At 43.0% G+C, this 21,018-nt stretch overlaps 2 protein-coding genes across 3 annotated transcripts; both read right to left on the reverse strand.

Moving 5' to 3' along the window:
* Positions 1–963: 963 nt before the first annotated feature.
* abhd17ab (abhydrolase domain containing 17A, depalmitoylase b) lies at positions 964–9,670 on the reverse strand. Its single transcript, XM_031726749.2, has 5 exons — positions 8,893–9,670; positions 7,930–8,300; positions 6,533–6,727; positions 5,473–5,652; positions 964–3,875 (listed from the first exon to the last, which is right to left on the reverse strand). The coding sequence occupies exons 2-5, from the start codon at positions 8,292–8,294 to the stop codon at positions 3,650–3,652; spliced, it is 966 nt and encodes a 321-aa protein (XP_031582609.1). The 5' UTR covers positions 8,295–8,300; positions 8,893–9,670; the 3' UTR covers positions 964–3,649.
* A 2,748-nt stretch (positions 9,671–12,418) lies between these two features.
* On the reverse strand, positions 12,419–20,959 carry zgc:77486 (uncharacterized protein LOC405808 homolog). Of its 2 annotated transcripts, none has more exons than XM_031726799.2 (6): positions 20,523–20,959; positions 18,912–19,111; positions 18,411–18,522; positions 17,428–17,555; positions 16,888–16,995; positions 12,419–15,819 (listed from the first exon to the last, which is right to left on the reverse strand). In XM_031726799.2, the coding sequence occupies exons 2-6, from the start codon at positions 19,069–19,071 to the stop codon at positions 15,671–15,673; spliced, it is 657 nt and encodes a 218-aa protein (XP_031582659.1). In that variant the 5' UTR covers positions 19,072–19,111; positions 20,523–20,959; the 3' UTR covers positions 12,419–15,670. The 2 variants fall into 2 exon arrangements, with proteins under 2 accessions (XP_031582659.1, XP_039463288.1); XM_039607354.1 differs by having other exon boundaries at positions 19,254–20,959.
* Between the last annotated feature and the right edge of the window lie 59 nt (positions 20,960–21,018).

Below are 21,018 nucleotides of genomic sequence, written 5' to 3' on the forward strand. Positions count from 1 at the left end.
AAGCAGCTGAACAGAACTCGCAGTGGTTTGTGCTTTCTAACCGGACAGACTGGGAACCTGAACTTTAACTGACTTTGTGTTGTCATGGATAGTGTTATTTGCACTCAAAGACACGAGTCTGCAAATTTACCTCAACATTCTCCGACTACTATAAGTCTCGGCTGGCTCAGCTAACAGGTGCAGCATCAGTGCACCATCGTTAATGTTCACATATGTGTTTGAACTTTTGTGCTATTTTAAATGTCATGTGAGTGAATGTTATTTATTCTCCTGAAGCTGATAAAGTATTCACAAGGAGGAGTTATTCTGTACTCCGACTCGTGCTCGCTCTCCTTTTTCAGTCTAAATCTTGACAACAATCCTCAGGTTAGGAACATTTAAAGGCAGATTAATAAGTGCTGTTGAGCTTCAGGTTTGTGTTTCAGTGTTAGAGGTCATCCTCTGCTCTTGCAGGATGCACTAACTTTGCCGTACACAGAGGGACGCACTGCTGCAGCTGCTGTTAATCCGTACGAGCCTCTGAGTGACACACCGCAGTTTATGTGGTCCACTGAAAACAGCTGGCAAGTGTGTGTGTGTTCAGGGGGAGGAGCTTATGAGCCATCTGTCTCCGTTTCCCCACAGCTCAACACGGTAGCAGGCAGCGAGGGGAGGCTGGGACAGACCCGAGTCCTTGTACTGCTTTAATTAAAACACGATTTGAGCCTCTGTCGGCTCAGATGCTAACAAGCCGTCCAACACATAAGCCAAAGAAGACAACACCAGGCAATTAAACACTCATTTTGTCTTCGCCCGAGCCGGTCCCGGAGCCTCGTTGTTCAGCCCCATGAGGCCTTTCACAGCAGACAGGTGTTCATTCAGCCAGTGCCAGGTCTGCCATGAGCGCAAAATCAGGGACTGCTGAAAACACCCGTCGCTGGCAGATTTAAGCAAAGACACCAAATTAAAAAAAAAAAAGTCACATTTAATATCAACTTCTGGTTATGATTTATTAACTTATTCTCTTTAATTCATGAAAAATCTTTAAAAACTAAAAAACTGTCAGTATAATAAACAATTGATAAGAATGTTTGATGATGAAAATAAAACCCAGAACTGAAACAATCCTCAGCAGAAACCCACACGTCTGAAAAAGCTTTTCATGTGTCGGCATGAAGCCGGCCTTTCATCTTCTTTCATCACACAAACATATTCAAACACACGTGGTTTCCTCCCCGCACAAATGAGAAATTATAAACAGCTTAGAGAAAAACAAATAATCCCAACTTGGTTAATTTATCAAGTTCATATTCGGTTCTTGCATATTTCAAAGCAAACGTGATATGATAAAACACGATTATTTAGCAAACAGAGAATTTTACAATGAATCTGTATCCAAATGTGAAGAGAAGTAAATAAGAAGATAAGCTCAGTTTGATGTTCTTTACATAAGATATAAAACATAAGCAGCAGGTAAACTGGGTAAAGCACTAACAACAAAAGCTTTGGTTTGTCCACCGAGCCTAAAAATTCTCCTCAAAAATGTTGAGAACAGCTGGAATCTGAGTGTTCGTCTAATCCAATCGTGCCTAAGCTTCAAATACAACAACGCACGTAAGCAAAAACACTCGATTCCTTTACAATTTGTCATAAATATTACAATTTTGGTTACAGTTTTAAAACTTTGGTGGATTGCTGGATCACCATAAAGAAAAGAAAAGGAAAAAAAACACATGGAAAAACCCCCACAACAGATATGCATTTACCCTCAGAGCCACCTACAGCGACTCCAACAGGGTCCAACATCTGTTTGTACCATTTCAGGTACGAGGCAGGTCAGGCTCCTGTTACGGGTTAGTCAGATTTCTCCAACAACAAGCTGAAGAATTGAGATCAATCAAATAATGTGCCAATGTTTCCTAAAAAATATTCCCAGAAGACAGAAAACGCACCTCACAAAACAAAAATGATACTTAAAGGGGACCTATTATGCTCCTTTCCAGCTCCATATTTCTATTCTTGGGCTCTACTAGAGTAGCTTTGCATGATTCCCAGCCTAAAATAATCCTTATTTGTCTTATAATGGGTCTCGTGAACAGCAGGAACTCAGGACCTGATCAGTTTTCTGAGATCATAATAAACAATGGCTCTCAGTGACATCACACAGAACCAGAGACAGGATCTGAGCACTCTGACCTCGACTCGCCAGATCGTCTGAAACTTGGTGATGTTTAATAATGGATATAAGCATAACAGGTCCCCTTTAATCATTATGCAGGTCTGTATACATAGACAGAACAATAATACAAGCAGCTGTTATAAAGGCTAAATTATGGAGATGAAACACTAATCTGTTTAGTGTTTGACAAAAACGGTGCCTGGTGTTAGTGTTCCTGCTTAACTCTGATAAATCTTGCTGACATGTTCAAAGAAGAACATGTGCTCTGATCACACAGATGTTCCTGCGAAACTGGGGAACTATCAGAATGTGGACCTGAATGTGGTTACTCCCCCTGCCTTCACTACAAAAACAATCCCTGATGACGGGGTGCAGGTGAGTAATGTGTTGAACTTTAGTGTTGCTCTCCTCGTCTCTGCGCACCGTGAGGAGCAGGAACAGGCCGACAGCTGTGACCCAGCAGTGCGAGACATAAACAAGGCTAAAAGAAACGGACGGGGCTAATGGACTCGAACGCATTCCATTAAATGAAAGAACTGGAGGAATTTTCCATCTGAGCCTCTTCAACGTCTTTCTTTCATACAGCCAATCCCACAGCAGCAGTGGGACACAGATGTGTGCGTGAGGGGGCATCGACGGCTCAGCAAACTGGAGGTCTGGACTGCAGCTCAGATTTAGGATCAAAGTTCGGCTGAACGCTTCGTTGGAAGGACAGATTTTAGGCTGGATGAAATCTGAGGCGCTTCAGCTGTCCGCGCGGTAAACAATCGCGAACACTCGAAAAAGTTACCTGAGCGAAAAGTTCAATACGTAAAAACAAGATTAAAGACGCAAAATATAAACTCATATTTATGTCAGCATAATTTTCCCAAGATTAAAAGCTGTGAGCGGTTTCAAACCTTCGTGATGAAAGTTAGAAACGATTTTAAAGATGATGCAGTCTGCGCCAACAAAATGCAGGTAAACAACTACCTTTAAAACATGATATATTGTGTTTAAATTGGCTTCAATTTAACTGTACAGGTGCAATAATTCAATGAAACATAATACCTGCTTCAACAAAAGTCCTCTAATAAAAAGCTGCTAGCAGAAATGAAGTTCCACTCGAAGTGTACGCTGAGGTGGTGACAGGAGCTTTCCAGGTCATGTGATCACTTCGTTGTTCTACTTTTCATCTATCAGTGAAAACCTTTCCCTCTTTTTCATGTTATTGCACAGTACATGTATCTGCACTATTAAAGTTTCTGCTAAAAGACACACAAACAAACACAAACCCCAACAGTCTCCACTGTGATTATGAAGAGACGCCTCTTTTCCCCTGCGTCTAAATGATCCACGGTCCATTAAAGGTGAACTGCGTCCTGAAGTATGTGCACACGTCACACAGGACGGTTAAGACGGGTCAGATGGTTTCCATCTCAGACAAAAGGAGGTGAGGTGCTTTGAGCGGACCGGGAAATATGGTAATTATGACGAGCGTAGTGTTGATGGTCAGCCGTGCTGTACCGCCAGCTCCTGTCCTATGAAGCGGCGCAGGCGCTCCAAATACTGGCTGTAGAGTTCAATGTCGTTGTGTCCCGCTCCCTCAACCCAGAGAGGCTCCACAGCCTTCGGGCAGCGCTCGAATAAGGCCAGGCCGTGGGAAAAGTCGATCACCTCGTCCTCCGTGCCGTGGATAATGAGCACTGGGGAAGTGATTTTGGACACTTTCTCAATGCTGAAATGGAAAAAGAGGAAAACAGAAATTAGAAACAGAGAACGCTTTGAAACAGTGTGGACAGTTCTGACTGGAGATCAGGTTATCGAGTCTGACCCCGTGGCCCTCAGCTCTAAAAGGGTGGAGTGCCCACTCCAGGTCAAGGCTGAGTTCTCCAGAAGTCCCCTCACTCGGGTCTTGTTCCTGAGTGAGGGGAGTGGCTGGTTTTCCTACCACCTCTGGTAGGAAACTGCAAGTTTACAGTGAGACTTGAGCAACCACAGTTAGTCCAGCTGTGGTTTATGTTTGTTACTCAGTGTAAGTGAATGGAAACAGCTCAGCTGTCCAGCACTGAAAATAAAGAAAATGAAAAACATAAAAGAATTGTGGTGATATTTATGTGCGTAACTTCCAAGTTACTCCAAGACACTCAAGATGACCATCTAACAAAGTGCCTGCTGCCACAACAGAGGGAAACACTGATCAGCGCTAACCTCGTATCTCAAAAATAAACAAAACGAGCACACACACACACACAGGGCAGCGTGTGTGACGAGTCCTCCAGACGTAATTATGTAAAGTCTGAAAATAAACAGCGGCATGGTGGAACAATAGTTAGCACAGACACCTCAGTCAAAGACGGTTTGTAGTCCAAACCCCATTGGTGGCCTTACCCTGGGGAGTTCACATCTCCCACAGAACAAACATGTCGGGGATCCTAACGTAGTCACCTGTGTGAGTGTGAGCTCCGCAGCAATGTAAGCATGCACGGTTAGATGTGTCTTGCAAAGTGCTTTGAGTGGTCATAATAGCAATGCATTTCCATAGTGAGGAAGAGCAGCCACGAATCATAACCTACAAATCAGCAGATATTATCAATCATCCAGTCGATACCAGTACACCCAGTATAAGTGTGAGTGGTTTGTAAATGCACTCAACCTTGCCTTCGTGATTTTCCAGTCCCAAAAAAAAAAAAAAAAAAAATGTCAACAGGATTTTCCAACAAATAAGACTCACTACACTGAAAAAATGAAAAACAAATAAATAATTCAAACAGCATTTCAGAAGAAGAGAAGCTTTTCTTTCAGCACGTCTGTTTTCCCTGGACCAAACACACTTTCACAAGTCTAAGTGGGAATCATGCTTTTCTGCTGACAGATTAATAATAATGTGAAAATATCAACAGGCAGTCAAACAGTCAGGGCACACAGATTGTGCATTTTGTTTTTGTGCATGACGTTTAAACACCCTACTCAGAGACAGCAAGAAAGAAGATGAAGCACGAACAGATAGAGGGCAGTATAGAAAGCCGATCCTGTTTCCAGCTCATCCACGTGACTTATACAGTCTCAGCTGACTCACAGCTGCATAATGGCTCAACTGTCTGGGATTTCCTTACCTGGATGACCGAGCATGCATCATATATACGGCTTTCACAGCCAATTACAATGATGTGTTTGATATTCTGCAGTTTATCAAACATCATTTTAATTGGACAACGCAGGCAAACACAAAACCAGTTCATATCAAATTAACATTTTGTTCGTAAACACAAAATGCTGTAATGAATAGCTTCATACATACAAAACATGTGAACAGTAAGAAGACTCTTTCTTACTTGGGGAAAGCGTCGAAGCAGTAGGTTTTCTTTGTGTCAGGAAACGCTACTCTCATACCAGATGTTAGAGGCGAGTGAAGAACCACGGCGGCACACTCGTACCGTGACGCCAGGTCTACAGTGGGAACTGTACCGATGCTCTGCCCATACAGGATGATGTTCTCTGGGCTTATGCCATACCTGGTTAGAAATGAAAAGAAAGAAAAAATACGTGTAATACAGACGAGAGAGAGCAGCCAAAACCACAAACATTACCTTTGGTGTACTAATGATTACTGACAGTACTTTCATTAATTCTTTGGTTATTTTTCAAAAAGAATTTTGCTCCTTAAGGGTCAAAGGTCAAATGTCAGGTACATTTTTTTATAGTCACCAAAAACGACTAACCAGTTTTTCAAAAATTCAAATTTTTATTTCACTTCATGACTACTCGCAGCTCCGTTAATGAGTGAATCTTTTACTTCCCACGAGCCCACACACGACACAAAAGTTTACTAACGGTGAAATTCTTCTGAAACAGGAGTATCTTCACGGAAACCTTTATATTTCGGAAAGCACATGCATATTTTCAACATGCTGAAATTAAAACCTGAGTAAAGAATGACACACAGCGGTGACTTTTACATGAGCCAACCTGTAGTTAGCGCTCTGTTTTGTAACCCCCAGGCTACAGCTGCATTAGCACAGCGCTGCTTCTGTTAATGAGACACTTCATCACCCTACAACGCCCTTGAGATACATCACCCCTTAGCCTTCCCTCATCCATCCATCTCTCTCTTCTTTATTCCCACAGCATCTGTCCTCACTCTGCTCTGTCCTCACCACCACCTTTATTCACCCCGTCATCACGCCCCTTTATTCGAACGTCCGTTTTCTGCTTTTTCTCTTCTTTAGTACTTCTCACAGTAAAGGCATTTTTTGCCTGTGCACATTTTAAACATCGTTTGATCTCAGCTGTATCCTTTGTAAACTCATGCCCCATCTTGACAGAACAAGTTCACCTGGGATAACAAAATTACACCTCGAAGGACACGTTTGGGCCAACTGCATCATCACATACCGTGTACGCAGGGCGTGCCAGGCAGCATCTATGTCTGCGTACAGATTCTTCTCGGAGGGCTTGCCGGTGCTGACGCCATAGCCCGAGTAATCATAAGAGAAGATGTTGCAGTTGATGCGAGTGCCGAGGCCGATGTAGAAACTGCTCATCTGGCCGAGGTCAACTGCATTGCCGTGGGAGAAAAGCACCGTAAACCTGCAGGAATGATTCAGACGAAGGGTTAGTAAGGAGCTAACAGACAGAGACAGGTGCACGCTTGTTGGTTTTCCTATTTCCTTTAAAATAAATAAATAAAAATCACTATCAGCACTGGAGCCAATGATCCAGCCTCTGCTGTGCTCTTATCAGTAAATATGATATATAGCGAACTACATTGTGGTTACATGAGAAATATTCTTGTTTAGCGTTGCCAACAATAGCATAGCTAAACTCAGAACTTTTTTTTAAGACAGACAAACAACTATGTACAGAAATTAATCAAATCACAAGTAACCTGCTGTTTAAATCAAAAAGGTACTTGATTCTATAAAACTGCTGCAGGTTGAAGGATTATTTACCACGAAGGACTCTTGCTTCCAGACATTTAGTATAACCTGAGAAGCAGGGTATCCACTGTGAACGCTGGGTATCTAGCCCTTGGCTGTTATTCATGAATGCGTGTTGTGCTCTCTGGAGTAACCTGATACTTTTTCTACACACCGACTGTTTTGAAATTCTCCCTCTGTGGTTTTGTTTATGAGCTCTTGCAGCCCGCAGCTTTGCTCTTGGCCTTTCCACTTAGAAAGCAGCAAAACAATGACTCTGCCATATCACGTCAGGCCTGGGATCATTCTTTGTAATACTAGAGACACATTAATGCAAGATAAATGGACTGTAACACAAGCCTGTCCATTTCTTTTTAATTCATTTGGTAAATTAATCAGTAGCAGTTAGAGTTAAATTCTTTTACATCTCATAAAATACTGTCAAACCTTGTAGGATGCAGAAGGTTATTTCCTCTTATAAAGCCATTTACCAACAACGGCCAATAAAGTCAATCACGCCACATAGCTGCAAATGTTTTGTCTCTGACTGGAAACTTATCTTGTCAGGGAGTGTGAAAATCTTTTTTACTGTGATCAGTATCACGAACAACAGTAAATTCAACTTTAGGGCTCTACAAACAAGCAGAGAAAATAATGAGAAAGAATAAAAACAATAGAATAAAGTCTGACGGGTGTGCCATGATCTACAGAAAAAACCAGGAAGAGAAAATCTTTGCGTCAGCTGAGTCAACAAGAAAAGAAAAGAAAGCAAACCCGGGCGTGAAGAGGACTGTTGAGGAAGAAGACGGTTTAAATGCTTCAGAGCGAGTGTGACATACCTGTCAGTCACAGCTGACAGCTAATTCCATTTACCTGGAATTAGGAGCGCAGCGAATGTACATGCAGCCGACTCGGTTCCCTCGGCTGGATCGAGTGAGAAACACCTCCGTCATGTCCAGCTCTCTCTGAGAGTACTGAAACTCTGCTCGCTCCGTCAGGTGAAGCTTCCATCCCCCATCTACGGCCCCGGTCCCCCCGCTTCCAGCAACCGAAGCGCCACTCCGCGCCCGCAGGCTGGATGTCCCCGTCGCCCCTGACGCAGCGGGGCCCGCCTCTGGGTCTGGCAGAAAGGTGTACGTGGGTTCTGGGGGCAGGAAAGCTAGCTTGGCTGCAATGCGGCTCGGGCAAGGCGGGCAACAGAACAGGCAGCAGAGCTCACTGAGAGAGAGGCCATTCATCCTTCACTGAGAAGAAGAACACAGACAAGAGGATCACTGTGCAAATGAAGTCACATCATGCAAACGTTAACACAATGAAACACTTATTACAATTTAATGCACAAGGCCCTTAGTCTGTGGGTGCCTACAATGGGGATGATGATTTGTCTAACCAGTTTTGGCAGAAAGCATTTCAAACATTAAATTAGAGGAACTCAATTAATGCACTGTCAATCATAAAAAAGTTACCCAGCAACAATAATAATCTGTAAAAGTCTGCCACCTTGAGCGCCCTAATCTCCTTAAATGTGGCTCAATAATTATTCACAGAATAAGTTTATCTGTTTTTTTTTGTTTGTTGTTGTTTTTTTTAAGAAATTTGAATGCCAACCTGGGCTTTTGCAGCTGTGATAGACCATATATTAAATGTGTTAAATGATTTAACAGACTTGAGCCACAGACCCATCGTATTTTCTTCATACTTCACACTGATCTTTACAGAGTTCCAGGTAAACCACAGTGACTAATGCTCGTTGTTTTTATTACAAGTCATGAGTGAGAATAAATGCACGTACACGGGGACCAACGTGACCCCCCCCGTGTGAACCAGCAGACCTACCTGTTGAGTTGAAGCCTGGTCAAAGAGAAACGAGCTGTGCTGAAACGAAACAAACAAGGAAGTCTTCCTTCAGCCTGACCCAAATTCAAACTCGGGACGCTGCCTGCAGCCCTGTCAGCTGAACAAGGAAAAAGAGCTGGAGCCTTCCGGCTGACAGGGAAGTGTTATTTACAAAGTGTCTGCTGGCTTTCCTTTGTAGTCCCTGAACGCCACATTCCACTCATTTTATGCGCTGGGACAGACGAACGACGCGCTTTTCTCTCCAAACGCGTCCTGGAGAGCTAAATAAATAAAAACACCAGCAGCTGGTTTTAGTTTAAGATTCCGACTTCTCAGTTTGGGAGACTCATTTCCAATAAAAGTCCTGCCCTCAAAGTGACCAAAACTAACTTTATACACGAACACAGAGATGTCCCTCTGTGCCCCTTGTCCCTCTGTCCGAAGGAGTGACCGATGAAGACCAACAGTAGGGACAAGTCTTCCCCTCGACTCCCGGAGAGACGCTGTTTTTCTGCGCGTCCCAGCTAACGCTACGCTGGCTTAAGCTAGCAAGAAGACACAAACACGGCTGCTCGGTAAAAGCGGGCTCGCGCTGTGACGTAAAGCGCCGTTAAAACGCAGATCCCGGTGTGAACGCTTCTGTCCGCGAGCCCATTCTGGACGCTGCTGGCGTGTCCTCCCCGTTTATACACGGCCCTGGCTGTCGTTATTAATCCACACAGATGCGGTGTTTTCCTACTTCTCCGCTGTTTCACCGCATCCGGAAGTGACAGCTGACCGGATGTGACGCAGGAAGTTTCCATTGGACAATTATGGGAAAGGTGTTATCAGCGCGGATGACGGCGCTGTAAAAGGTGACACGTTTGAACTTGATTGTTAATTTGTATCTTTAAAGATAAAGAAGCTCAATTCACGGTATTTCTCATAATCCAAGTGTCATCGCAGTTACTTGGAGACCCGGCTGATTCATCAAAGATGATATGTGCCACTTACAACTAATTTTATTTAATAAAGAGCACATTGTGCCCTAATGGATCTATGTGTGATCTCAATTCAGTTAACAGCTTATATCCCCTTTAATTTCTCAGTTCAGTTTTATTTATATAAAGTCAAATCGCAACAACAGTCACCCCAAGAAGCTTTATATTGTAAAGATGTAAGAAAAAAATACAAAGAAAAACACCAACACCCCCCCCACCCAAAAAATCAATGATCAAGATAAGATAAAGATAAGATAAGAAGAACTTTATTTATCCCGAGGGAAATTCTTTTGTCATACACATGCTCAGTGCAGCAAGAGAGACAGAGGAGCAGAGGAATAAGATATACAATATGTACAATAGAATACAAGTATACAGTAATATATACTTGTAAGTACTTCCAAGTAAGAAATCCCTTTTAACAGGAAGTTTGACCATAACCAATAATTAAAGTAAATGTGTCCTAAAGGAAGGTGGGTCTCCCACAGGGCAACGCTGTAAAGCTGTAACTCTCCCCAACAGTTTATATTAACACACACACACACACACACACACACACACACACACACACACACACACACACACACAGAGCTTTGCTGGCTCAGGAGCCACCTTTACAATCTATTCAAGAGAAATGCAAGTGTCAGCTTTACAACCTGTTATGTAGGCCAATCATGGCCTTGTTAAAACAGCCCTGCACACCTACACCTTTACTTCAGTTATTTTTGCACAGATTTTGAGAGATCCACCTTTGCACTGGAACTGACAAGTGTCAGGGGTGATTTATGAGGGGAGGATAGCAGCAAGAGTCAAAGGGAAGATTTACAAGATGGCAGTGAGACTTCCTGTCATGCGTGGTTTGGAGACAGGGGTACTGACAAAAATTGGGGGCTGAGCTGAAGATGCTGAGATCTTCTCTGCAAGTGAGCAGGATGGACAGGATTAGAAATGAATCCATCAGAGGGACAGCTCAGTGTTTGGACGTGTGCAGAGGAGGGAGAGTGAATATAGTGGACAAAGGATGATGAAGATGGAGTTCTCAGACAGGAGGAAAAGAGGAAGACCTCAGAGGAGGTTCATGGATGTAGTTAAGGAGGACATGCAAAGGGTTGGTGTGACAGAAGAGGATGCTGGGAGAAGGGGCAATCAAGGCAGTTATCTGCTGTGGCGAGCCCTAAAGAGATCAGCTGAAAGAAAAGATTTAAAGGAATATCTAATGTTTCTTTTCTAAAACATGTTACTATGACCATCAGCTGAAATTCCAATTTTCTTACAGTAATGAATCGAGACCTTTTAAGGTCACATTCTGGATACCCAAAAATCTGCATCAGCCATGAATGATTCATAGATTCACAGCAGATATTTTGATATGTCACAGCAGGAAACTCAGGGATTATATTTAATAACACAAATATGGCTGTAATATGCTCAAGGTCCATTAGGCACATTAGTACAAACCCACAGGGCCCTGAGAGGTCTAATCGGGCCAGCTGAAGCATCTAGGTAGACGCTGGATGTCCAGGGTTTAATTATTGGATCTAGTATAAGGAAATTATTCTCTGTAACAGCTGACAATAAGGAAACAGGCTGACACAACTGGCAAAGCAGGTTTGGCAACTGTTACTGAAATTTTTAGAAAAATGTTAATGATTTTTGGAAAGCTAGTTTGAATTAACCCTTTGAAAAAGGAACACCTCTGCTCATCCGAATTCACTCCTAACATATCCCATCGCCTGCTTTCTTTTTGCTTTTTTAAATGTCTGATCAGTGGAGCAGTTTTTGGCACTTTATTAAACACTGAATGACATCAAACAACAAAGCTACTGCCCAGAGTGTAACTTGTAATTGTTAACCTTAATGACTAAATCATGACGGAAGTAGGATGGATGTCTTATACATGTAAATAAACGGGCTTAATTATACATATAATAACACAGGAATAGCCTATATCAAACTCAGATTACTCAGACAGATAACAGAATAAATGAAAAAATTAACCTGTTCTCCATGTGCTAGAGAAAGGCTTTGAGGCATTCCTTCAAAAGATATTTCCTCATTCTGTGTTTTGGTGTTGTACGTGTTGACCTGGGAATGATTTCATGAGTCCAGAAGCATGTTCATACTCAAAGTGAGCCCTTGTTCTATAGACAGAAGCATTCTGGGAGATCTGAAAGTAGTATGGATAAAGGTGATAACTCAGAAACCTTTATTGACCTGTGGCGCACCTCCCTCTAAGCGCAGGGCTGTCAAACTGCCGAAAGATTAGAACAAGACCTCCAAAGGCTACGAACTGGCCCACCTGATGGCTTTACAAAATGTGAAAAATCATTTATAACAGTTAAATACAACGCTATTCCTGCTGTGGTGATAACAGCACAACTACATTAGCTGTAAAAACGCGTATATTTCCACATCTCCACATGCAGCTTGTATCACAGTGAAATACTGAGGTTTTCTTCTAAAGCAGAGTGCAAGGAGCTTGGATTTAAAAATGAGTATTTATTTAGCATACATTAAGACAAATAAATACAAACGACAAGTGTAAATTAAAATAAACTTTGTGATTTTATTGTTTATACTTACTCTTACACATCATACAATCCTAACTCTTAAAAGAAAAAATAAAATAAAAAGATATCTGGTGGTGTTTCTGGGGGACTGGAGTGCCAAGGGACGGCAACTACACCTCTGTGAACATCGTAGATTTCATCTCAAGTCCCTAAAGCTCATCTTGAAAGACAGAATAATATGTCTTTATCTCTGCAGTGAAGCTGAAGAAAATTCATCCTAACTCACAGGTTTATTATTCTCAATCAAAACCAGTGCATGATGAAGACACTGATTATGAAAGGTGTGAGAACATCAAACAATAATCAATGCAACAGAAAAGGGGGAAAAAAAAAAACAAACACAAGTATATGCACTGATAATATCTCAGTTACTCAGGTCACGTAGCCCTAATTGCTGGTGGCAAGTCAAACAGTCAAAAGATTTGAATGATTCAAATGTCTCAAATCACATAAAGACAACCATCGTCGGCCAACGGACAGTCAGTCTGACGGCAATACAACTTCTCGTGTGACTTGTGGTGGTTTACATTCAAACTGCTCACATTTATCAGGAAAAACATGCTGAAACGTTTGGAGCACTGATATGAGCAGTCAATAGAAAATGAGCGTAAACCATGAAACCCCCCATGATTTACATAACTGAACAATCATCACAGGAAAATTCTCCTATGAAGAGACAATTAATCTGTAAAGGAAAACCGAGCTTACCGTATGCAACGATGTTTTATAATCATCAACCCAGCAAGTCTGAGAATTCTGTGTCTAAAACACACCGAACTGCAGAGCAGCACCAACCACTCGTCCCCCTGAATATCACAGTTAACACCTTCTCAATTCGAAATTTACACTGTTGGTGTGACGGAGGAAGAAGTTAAATCACCGTCACTACGGGCTCAACTCATCCACGGCAAAACGTCTTGGCGTTGCCATGCCAAGTCATCACGTCGGCCATTAACACAAAGACTCGACGAAGGCTCTTTTTCAATCAGAAGAGGCAGAACTAAGCCGACACACGGAGGAGTGTTATTCCTCTCCCTCGCCTTTTGCGGTGGATTATTTTTAAATTGCATTCCCTGAAAATTCAAATGCAACTTTTCTCCAGCTTTCATTAATATATAATGAACCGCATCAAGCAACATTTACAGGGAAAGCTTTTAATAATGAAAAGATGAACCCTCAGTCGGCCCTCTATTTCTTGCTTGGGGCCCTTTAAACTTTCAGTAATATCGCTATTGCTACAAATCAGTAACAGGATAAAAGCACTGACTGAGATACTCTGTTATTCAGCAACGTTAATATAGCTCGGGAGGGGGGGGCTGGTTAAGAATGTAGCTAGTATGGTAATAGAAACCACGTGGCCTGCAGGGGATACTAGTGGTTATTAAACAATTTGAACATTACACGTAAAAACCTGAAAAATTAGGAAACAAGATGGGGAAGCATCAGTGCTAGTTGTAGCACATTTTTTTGGATAATTATGAAAAGCACTTTAATACAGAGAGTACTATTTGTTGCCTTAATTCCCCACCTTTATTACCTGGCAAAAATCTACATTGAGGTTATACTATAAGAAGAGGAGCTGTATGGTATTTACATTTGGAAAAAAAACAAAACAGAGTCCTGTTTACGGGAACCTTATGGTTCCGGCCATGCATTGTGCTACTGCTGTGCGGCTTTTTGAACATTCCAGCTTCATTTCAAACTACGCAGTCACAAAACAGCAACGCGTGTTTGACTGCACACATGCACGTGGGACTGATCTTCCTAGAAGAAGCTAGCTAGAAGCAGTCTGAGCACACTGTAAAAGCACAGCACGCAACTCTGCGGCACTGCAACGTTGAGCAGAACGTACGTCATCATCTATGAGAGCAACTGCGACCCGGGTCAGTTTTCATTCAGCATGTGTCAGTGGTCTGCTGGTGGTAGGAGAAACGTGGAGCTTCATACCGGCTCCAAAGAACATAAAAGGTTATTCGAGGCGAGCGCGCCGCCATACGAAGAAGGAAAATCTCAGCAACTCGACAAGGCAATTTCATCAGCAAGGCTGCGATACAGCTCGGATATAAACTGCAATTGACCCGAATGCTGAACAAAACTGAGCAGGCGTGGCACCGTAGCTTGTGCTCTGCAGCTGACACACGTCGTTGTGCTTCATACCCAAAGCCTTAATGACTGACATCCTACTGCACTCGCTCCCTCCGAGCGGCTCGGCCCGGCTCCGCTCCGTCACGTCAGAGCTCGGGCGCGCATTTTCTTCTTCACTGGTTACATAATCGGGATGGAATTACTTAAATATAATCGAAGTAAAAGTTAAGAGCAAATCGTTAAAGATTTGCGGACACATGCTGCCAATCCTCCAGCACAGACCAACCAAACGATAAAAAATAAATAGAATGCAATCACACAATTCAAGCTAACTACAATATATTAATATAGATCTTCTGATGTCATACGCTCATTAAAATAAAGAAGAAAAAAAAAAAATTCAATCACACAGTTAAGTCAAGGTTGTTTGTTTCCCTCCCCGGCTTTCCCCTTCCAATGACTCTTCATGCACCCAGTATCCATACAAGCCTACATATCAAAGAGAGACGTATGTGGAAAACTCAGACTTTGGAGTACTACATGTGGTCACCCACAGAGTAAAGGAGTTGCCAATTTGACAAGTAGTTGACATCATTTTTCAGTCTGGGATAAAATACTATATTCCAAAGCCCTTTAAAGGTCTTGCTGATATACGAGTCACCAGACCCCCTAAATGTGTTTCTGTCATTATCCCGATTGACACATTCCTTAACAGCTTATCCTCGTTCATTTCAGCTACCTACAGGGATTGTATAAAAATACACTCACACGATCCCGCTAAGTGGAAAAACAACAACAAAAAAAGGGGTAAAAATCAAATTCCTGCCCTTCCCACGGCAAATGTCCACCAAGCCCTCATGGCTCTCTCCCCAGCTCTCAAGCAAATGTGCACGCACACACACACTTTCATACAAACACACACACACACACACACACACACACACACACACGCTGCAGTCACAAGTGGAGAGAGAGGGAGATGCTAGTAAGGGAAGTGTCTGGACTGTGGCTGCGACCGCACCACCCCCACCCCGCCCGCTTTACACTACCATGAACAAATGAAGCCACGATATCAGGTGTTTTCATCCAAGTCGCCATTGTTCAAATTCACTAAGTCAGAAACTTCTTTTTTGCTCTCAGTCCTCATAACTTCTGAATCTTCTCAGCCACCACAATGGGGTTCTCCTTGCGTAACTGGGCAGCGGCTGCGCTCCGGTAATCATAGGGACAGTCGTGTTTGTCAGAGTAACGATGGATGGCGCAGAACAGGTTGCCACAGCGACAGTCAAAACCTTGAGGAAAAAGAAGCAAATGGGTCAATTAAACTTGGACGCTTTATTATAGACATCACATGTATCTGGACACCAGAGACCAAAACTCACATCTCATTATTTTGGGGCAGAATGGCTATTTTCTTCAATTTGGGATTGTTTCATTTCTCGGGTGCTGACCCCAAATCAGTGTGTTAGAGCAGACAAGAGGACAGAGCAGCAAGGAAACTATGTGCTGCAGTAGATAGGGCCAGCAGTAAAACCCACATATGTTTGGGTTTATATACAGCATATTAGATGCATTACCTGCCATCAGACCAGACTACTAAGACGCCACTGACAAAAACATTCATTTGACCTTACAAAAACACGGCAATTGTTCCTTGACTGCTGCCTTGTTAGGTCGGTAAATCCCACCACATGACTTGGTTCAGATCTTTCAACTTCAGTGAGTTAAAATTCACAGACTTCACACACACATTATGAAAACTCAGTTTTCATGTTGTCTATCCGTAAACTAAAGAGTTATTTTTCATTGTTGGGAACAGCCCTGTGTCTCTCTCCAAGCTGCAGGAAAATGGAGTCAGCTCGAGGTGCAGAGGGAGACTGAGGCTATATTAAAAAATAAAGAAAGAAATGCATCACCCAGTCCTACAACATCCCGATTATTTTGCAGACTTATTCTTACACTGATACAAATTCAGTTTGACTGAGCCCATTTTTACATACTAACTCAGGATGTGGTCTCAATTAAGCTGATATATAATCATTGCTATTAAGTCTCAGAGTCTCCTATGAGGCAAAAAAAGGACCGAGCTCCACACTGTGAAATGTATCACTTAAGTGCAGTATGTCGCTCGCTGTACATAAGCGATCATCACAGAATAAATGCACATGAGAATCATTTGTGTGCAGCTGTCATTTATGTCCTTTAAAAACAGGTTTAGCTCCAAAAGGTCTGCAGACGGAGAATATTAAAGATGTCTTTGACATTGCACCACATACCAAATCAATGTCTTATTAGGGGCTGACTCATAAAACACTGGATAAACAGATAAGAAACGCGAGTGAAATTCTTCCCTCACTTACCAGTAAGTCCTACTTTCTTCCGGCAAGAAAAGCAGCGATTCTTTTTCTTGTTTTTATCAGGAGTCTGGTCGCCGTCAGACGAAGCCTGCGCAGCTTCCCCGACTGGCTCTAGTGGGGGAAAAAACAACAACCGTATGTAAAACAGCTGTATGTTTATTTATGCATATGCAAAAAAGACAACACAATTAACTTCAACCAATCAAATATTCTAGCCGGGTCAGAGGCCGTAACTTAAGCTTTATAAAATATTTTTAAGACACTTAAAAACACTCTGGCATGATTGCCTTCCACAGTTATTTGACTGTAACACAGAACATGCCACAAAGCAGAAGGCAAAATGAAATAAAACGGGGAAACCAATGGAGTCATCACAGAGCATATTGTGTTTATCACTTCAGGGATGCTTCTGGAACAGGGTGGCGAGTGCATCCCATTGTTTATTCACCCAGCAGTTCTTAATAGTGTCCTCCTCTGCTTTGAGTAGGGCCGACCGTGTGGACGGTGGGTAGGGAATGAACTACTGCTTTCTACGATGTTTACCTGTGCTGTTTGAAGTACCCTCCTCTTCACCCTCCTCGGCCTCTGCTCGATCAGAATCCACAGCTCCTGAATCCTGGGAGATGCTCATAGCTGTCATCTGTTGAGTTACTGGGCTGGTGGAGCTGGGACTAACAGGGCATCAAATCAAGTCAGTAAATTTCAGTTTAGATTAAATAAATATACTGAAAAAAAACACAACAAATACAAAAAAGAATTGAAATGATTAAATTTATCTTGGTACTCTCTTTGCTTTGGTTTTGTCCCCTTCGGGAGGAAACAGATCCAGTGCACACGCTGCAATATAAAACCATTTTTAGCAATTTCAAGAGCCTCGCAGAACTTTTCTTACCTATCACACTTTCCTCACAATGGCATGAATTAAATCTTTTTTTAACATTTAAAAAGGTTAGCCCACTGGTAAAGTTAAAGCAAATTATAAAAGAGGCCCTTCAAAACGCCGAATAGCAGAAAAAGAACTTGGCCAGCAAAAAATTATTCAGCATTACACTGCAGTTTTTCAGAACAGGACCTCAAGCTAAGTTTTAAACTACACCATCCTCTAGCTAATTTTCTTCCAGTGTCAATGACAACACAGCCCATCGTACACTTAATTTGGCTTTTGATAATCATCAGAAGCTCATCACAACCTCACCTGTCAATGTCGACGTGCAAATTGAAATAGCTGAAAAGTTCTTACCAGAAGGTTAGGGTCGTCAGGGTAAGGTAAAAATGTTTTCACCCAGAAAATGACTGCACCATGGTGACAGAAGGTTTTATTTTCATAAATAAATATGCACACAACTGCTTACCCGCTTTGCCTTCTGCAGAGGCAAGCTGCTGTACTAGTATGAACTGACTGGACTAGTCAAAGAGCCAACACGGAGTATATTTTTCCTTGATGAATCATATCTAAAACACTGATTCACAATGACTCAATGAAACAACACGGCTCTCGGCGCTTTTCTACACGTAACTCAGCATACCTGGTTGTTTGTTCCTCAGGTGGGGTTCCTGCCACCTCTGTACCCGCCTCTGAGGTTGTGCTCTCCACAGTTGCACTGGCCAACCCTGGTGATCCCGCTGGTGAAGTAGCAGCTGTGTGCACGTGTGTGTGTCGGGGAGGGGGGAGGAGGACAGTCAGATACCACAAATGACACAAAATCTGTTGTTGCCTCACACATGGATGACTTTCCACTTGCTTCTAAGCGTCTTGACATTCCCTACATGTATTTGTTTACCATGATCAGATGCACTTTGAGTTAATGTACAACAACAGATGGCAATGTAACTCTCTTGCTTTCTGATGCCACAGTGTAGGCAGCTAATGCTACCTCTGTTCTCCAGCCCCTTTTAGCTAGTTCGGCTCCCTATTTCCAGTGCACTTTTTGAGTGACTCATTTAAAAGCTCCTGACTTATTCACCTGGTACACCCTTATCCAGCAGACCCCTGCTTTTTATAGGTCATGTCTCTCCCATCTTCCTACCTTTCTCTCCAGGGGGGCTGGACCGCCCCCCTCCCTGTTGTCTCTGCAGGTGTTCCTTGTAGCAGACCGAGCACATGCCGTTGGTGCGGGGGTTACCATAGAAACCGCATCCCATAGTGCAAAGCATTGGCACCTGCGTCTGATTGGTCTCCTGAGCCATGCTCTGACAGAGGGGGTAAGGGGGATGGGAGAGGATAATCCTGAAAATGGGGTTGCAGAAGTTAGTGAGAATAATTAGCAGTCCCTGTTTGATTACAAAGCTTTTAGGTTGGAGCTAAAAGAGCTTGGAGATTGGCATTGCAGCATGAGAGTAGAGTTTGAACACATCATGACTTCTTTTACCTCTTTTGCACCGACACAGAGCCAGTCCAGCTCTGAAAGGCTCGAGGACTGATCTTTACATAGCTTAAAGAAAAGGACAATCACAGCAGACTAATCCTGAGGCTTAATCGGTAAATACTGTTACTTTCTAGCTGAAGCCCCTTTCAACTTTTACCACCAGTAAATTTGCAGCACTGAGCTGGTTCACACTTTTCTGGCACAGAAAGTAGTCATCCGCCCCCCCCCTTTTACTGGAATGCACTGAACCAGCTCTAGATTAGGCACTGGACAAGTGGAAAAGAGGTCTTTGTGAATTAAAGGTTATGGTCCACTACTTGCAGCTGTAATGAAGGTCTGTCGCAGGTTTATAACTTCATAAACCAAAATTAAGACCAACCCCAACTTCTGAAGGCCAAAGTCCACGACTACTAAAAAAATCAGGCCTGGGCTTTGGCACACTGAAAATACTAATAAATAAACTATGCTCCAAAATTATTGGAAAACACAAAAACGTAGCAGGAATAGAAATACCAGTGAAACGGCTCGCCGAATGTACTGCACCTCTTACAACATCAAAGCAAGCACGAGTTTTAAAAGTAGGAAGCTGTGGGATTAGTTTGAACAAACACGGAGAGCTGTGCACGGTGACGGAAACAAAAGGTCCAAAGAGCCGCACACACACCCTAGAAGGTAAATGACGGTGTGTGAAACATGCGCTAACTCAGCTGTTTCACGCTTTCTTCCGCCGCACAAGACGTTTTCGGTCATGGAGAAAGTTGCGAAAAAGACAACGAGACTAAAACAAAAACCCCGTCAGTACGAAACCCTAAATACCGACGCGCTGGCAAACGTTAAAAGTGCGCTGCTTGCAGTTTAGCCGAACAACTTCCAGCTGGCTGTTCCCAGTCCGAGTTTGTCCGCACAAGAAAACAATTGGCGTCCTGTGCTTGAATAGCTCACAGCAAACATTAGCAAACAGCCTCGCTGGACGTTTGGTCTGTCTGACACTGCATACCGGTGTAAAAGGAAGGACGAAACTCGACCGGTGGCCCCGTGTCATCGTGAAAAACACGAAAGTTAAAAGCTACAGCGTCCTTGGTGACGAACTATACGCAGATCGCGGCTTTTCAATCGAATAAACGCTAGTGTTAGCGGGCTATCTGTTAGCCGAGTTGCTAACGCAATCAGCCAACCCAAAACTAGAGCGCCTCCCGACAGCGTCCCGGCTGGGTTTATGACCGGTACCGCATCCCGGGAATCTGCCGAATCAGTCGGAGATGAAGACATTACCTGAAACGTAGTTAATCGGCGGCTGTCGACGACGGAGGGGTTCAGATTTGAGTGAGCTGTGTCCCCAGCAGAGCGCGCGGCCTCCTACCCAGCGCTAGCTCCCGACATTCGAAACAACGACCATGACGTCACCGCCAGTGTCAGCCCTCAGAGCGACGGGCCAGCACAGCAAACTACACCTACACCACCTCCACCAGCAGCACCACCACAGCTGATCATCACACACAAGGTCAGAGCAGCATCTTTCGGCCCCAGTCCCTCTGTGGACACGATCCTTGACTTTGGCCTTTTTATTTATGAGTTTTAATGTTACAGTTATTTTGTTTTATGTTACTGATCTAATGCTGCTTCTTGAGTTCCACAGCCACAAAAAGACTTATTTTTGTGATGAAACAGGGAAATCAATCATTTCTTCTTCACAAAACAAATAATCTCTCTAGACTTATTTTTATCCTCATTTTTCTGTTTGACATCTCCCGTTTCTAACCTGTGTGTC

Source organism: Oreochromis aureus, linkage group 23 (genome assembly GCF_013358895.1).
Source record: "Oreochromis aureus strain Israel breed Guangdong linkage group 23, ZZ_aureus, whole genome shotgun sequence".
In the NCBI taxonomy this organism is placed as follows: Eukaryota; Metazoa; Chordata; class Actinopteri; order Cichliformes; family Cichlidae; genus Oreochromis; species Oreochromis aureus.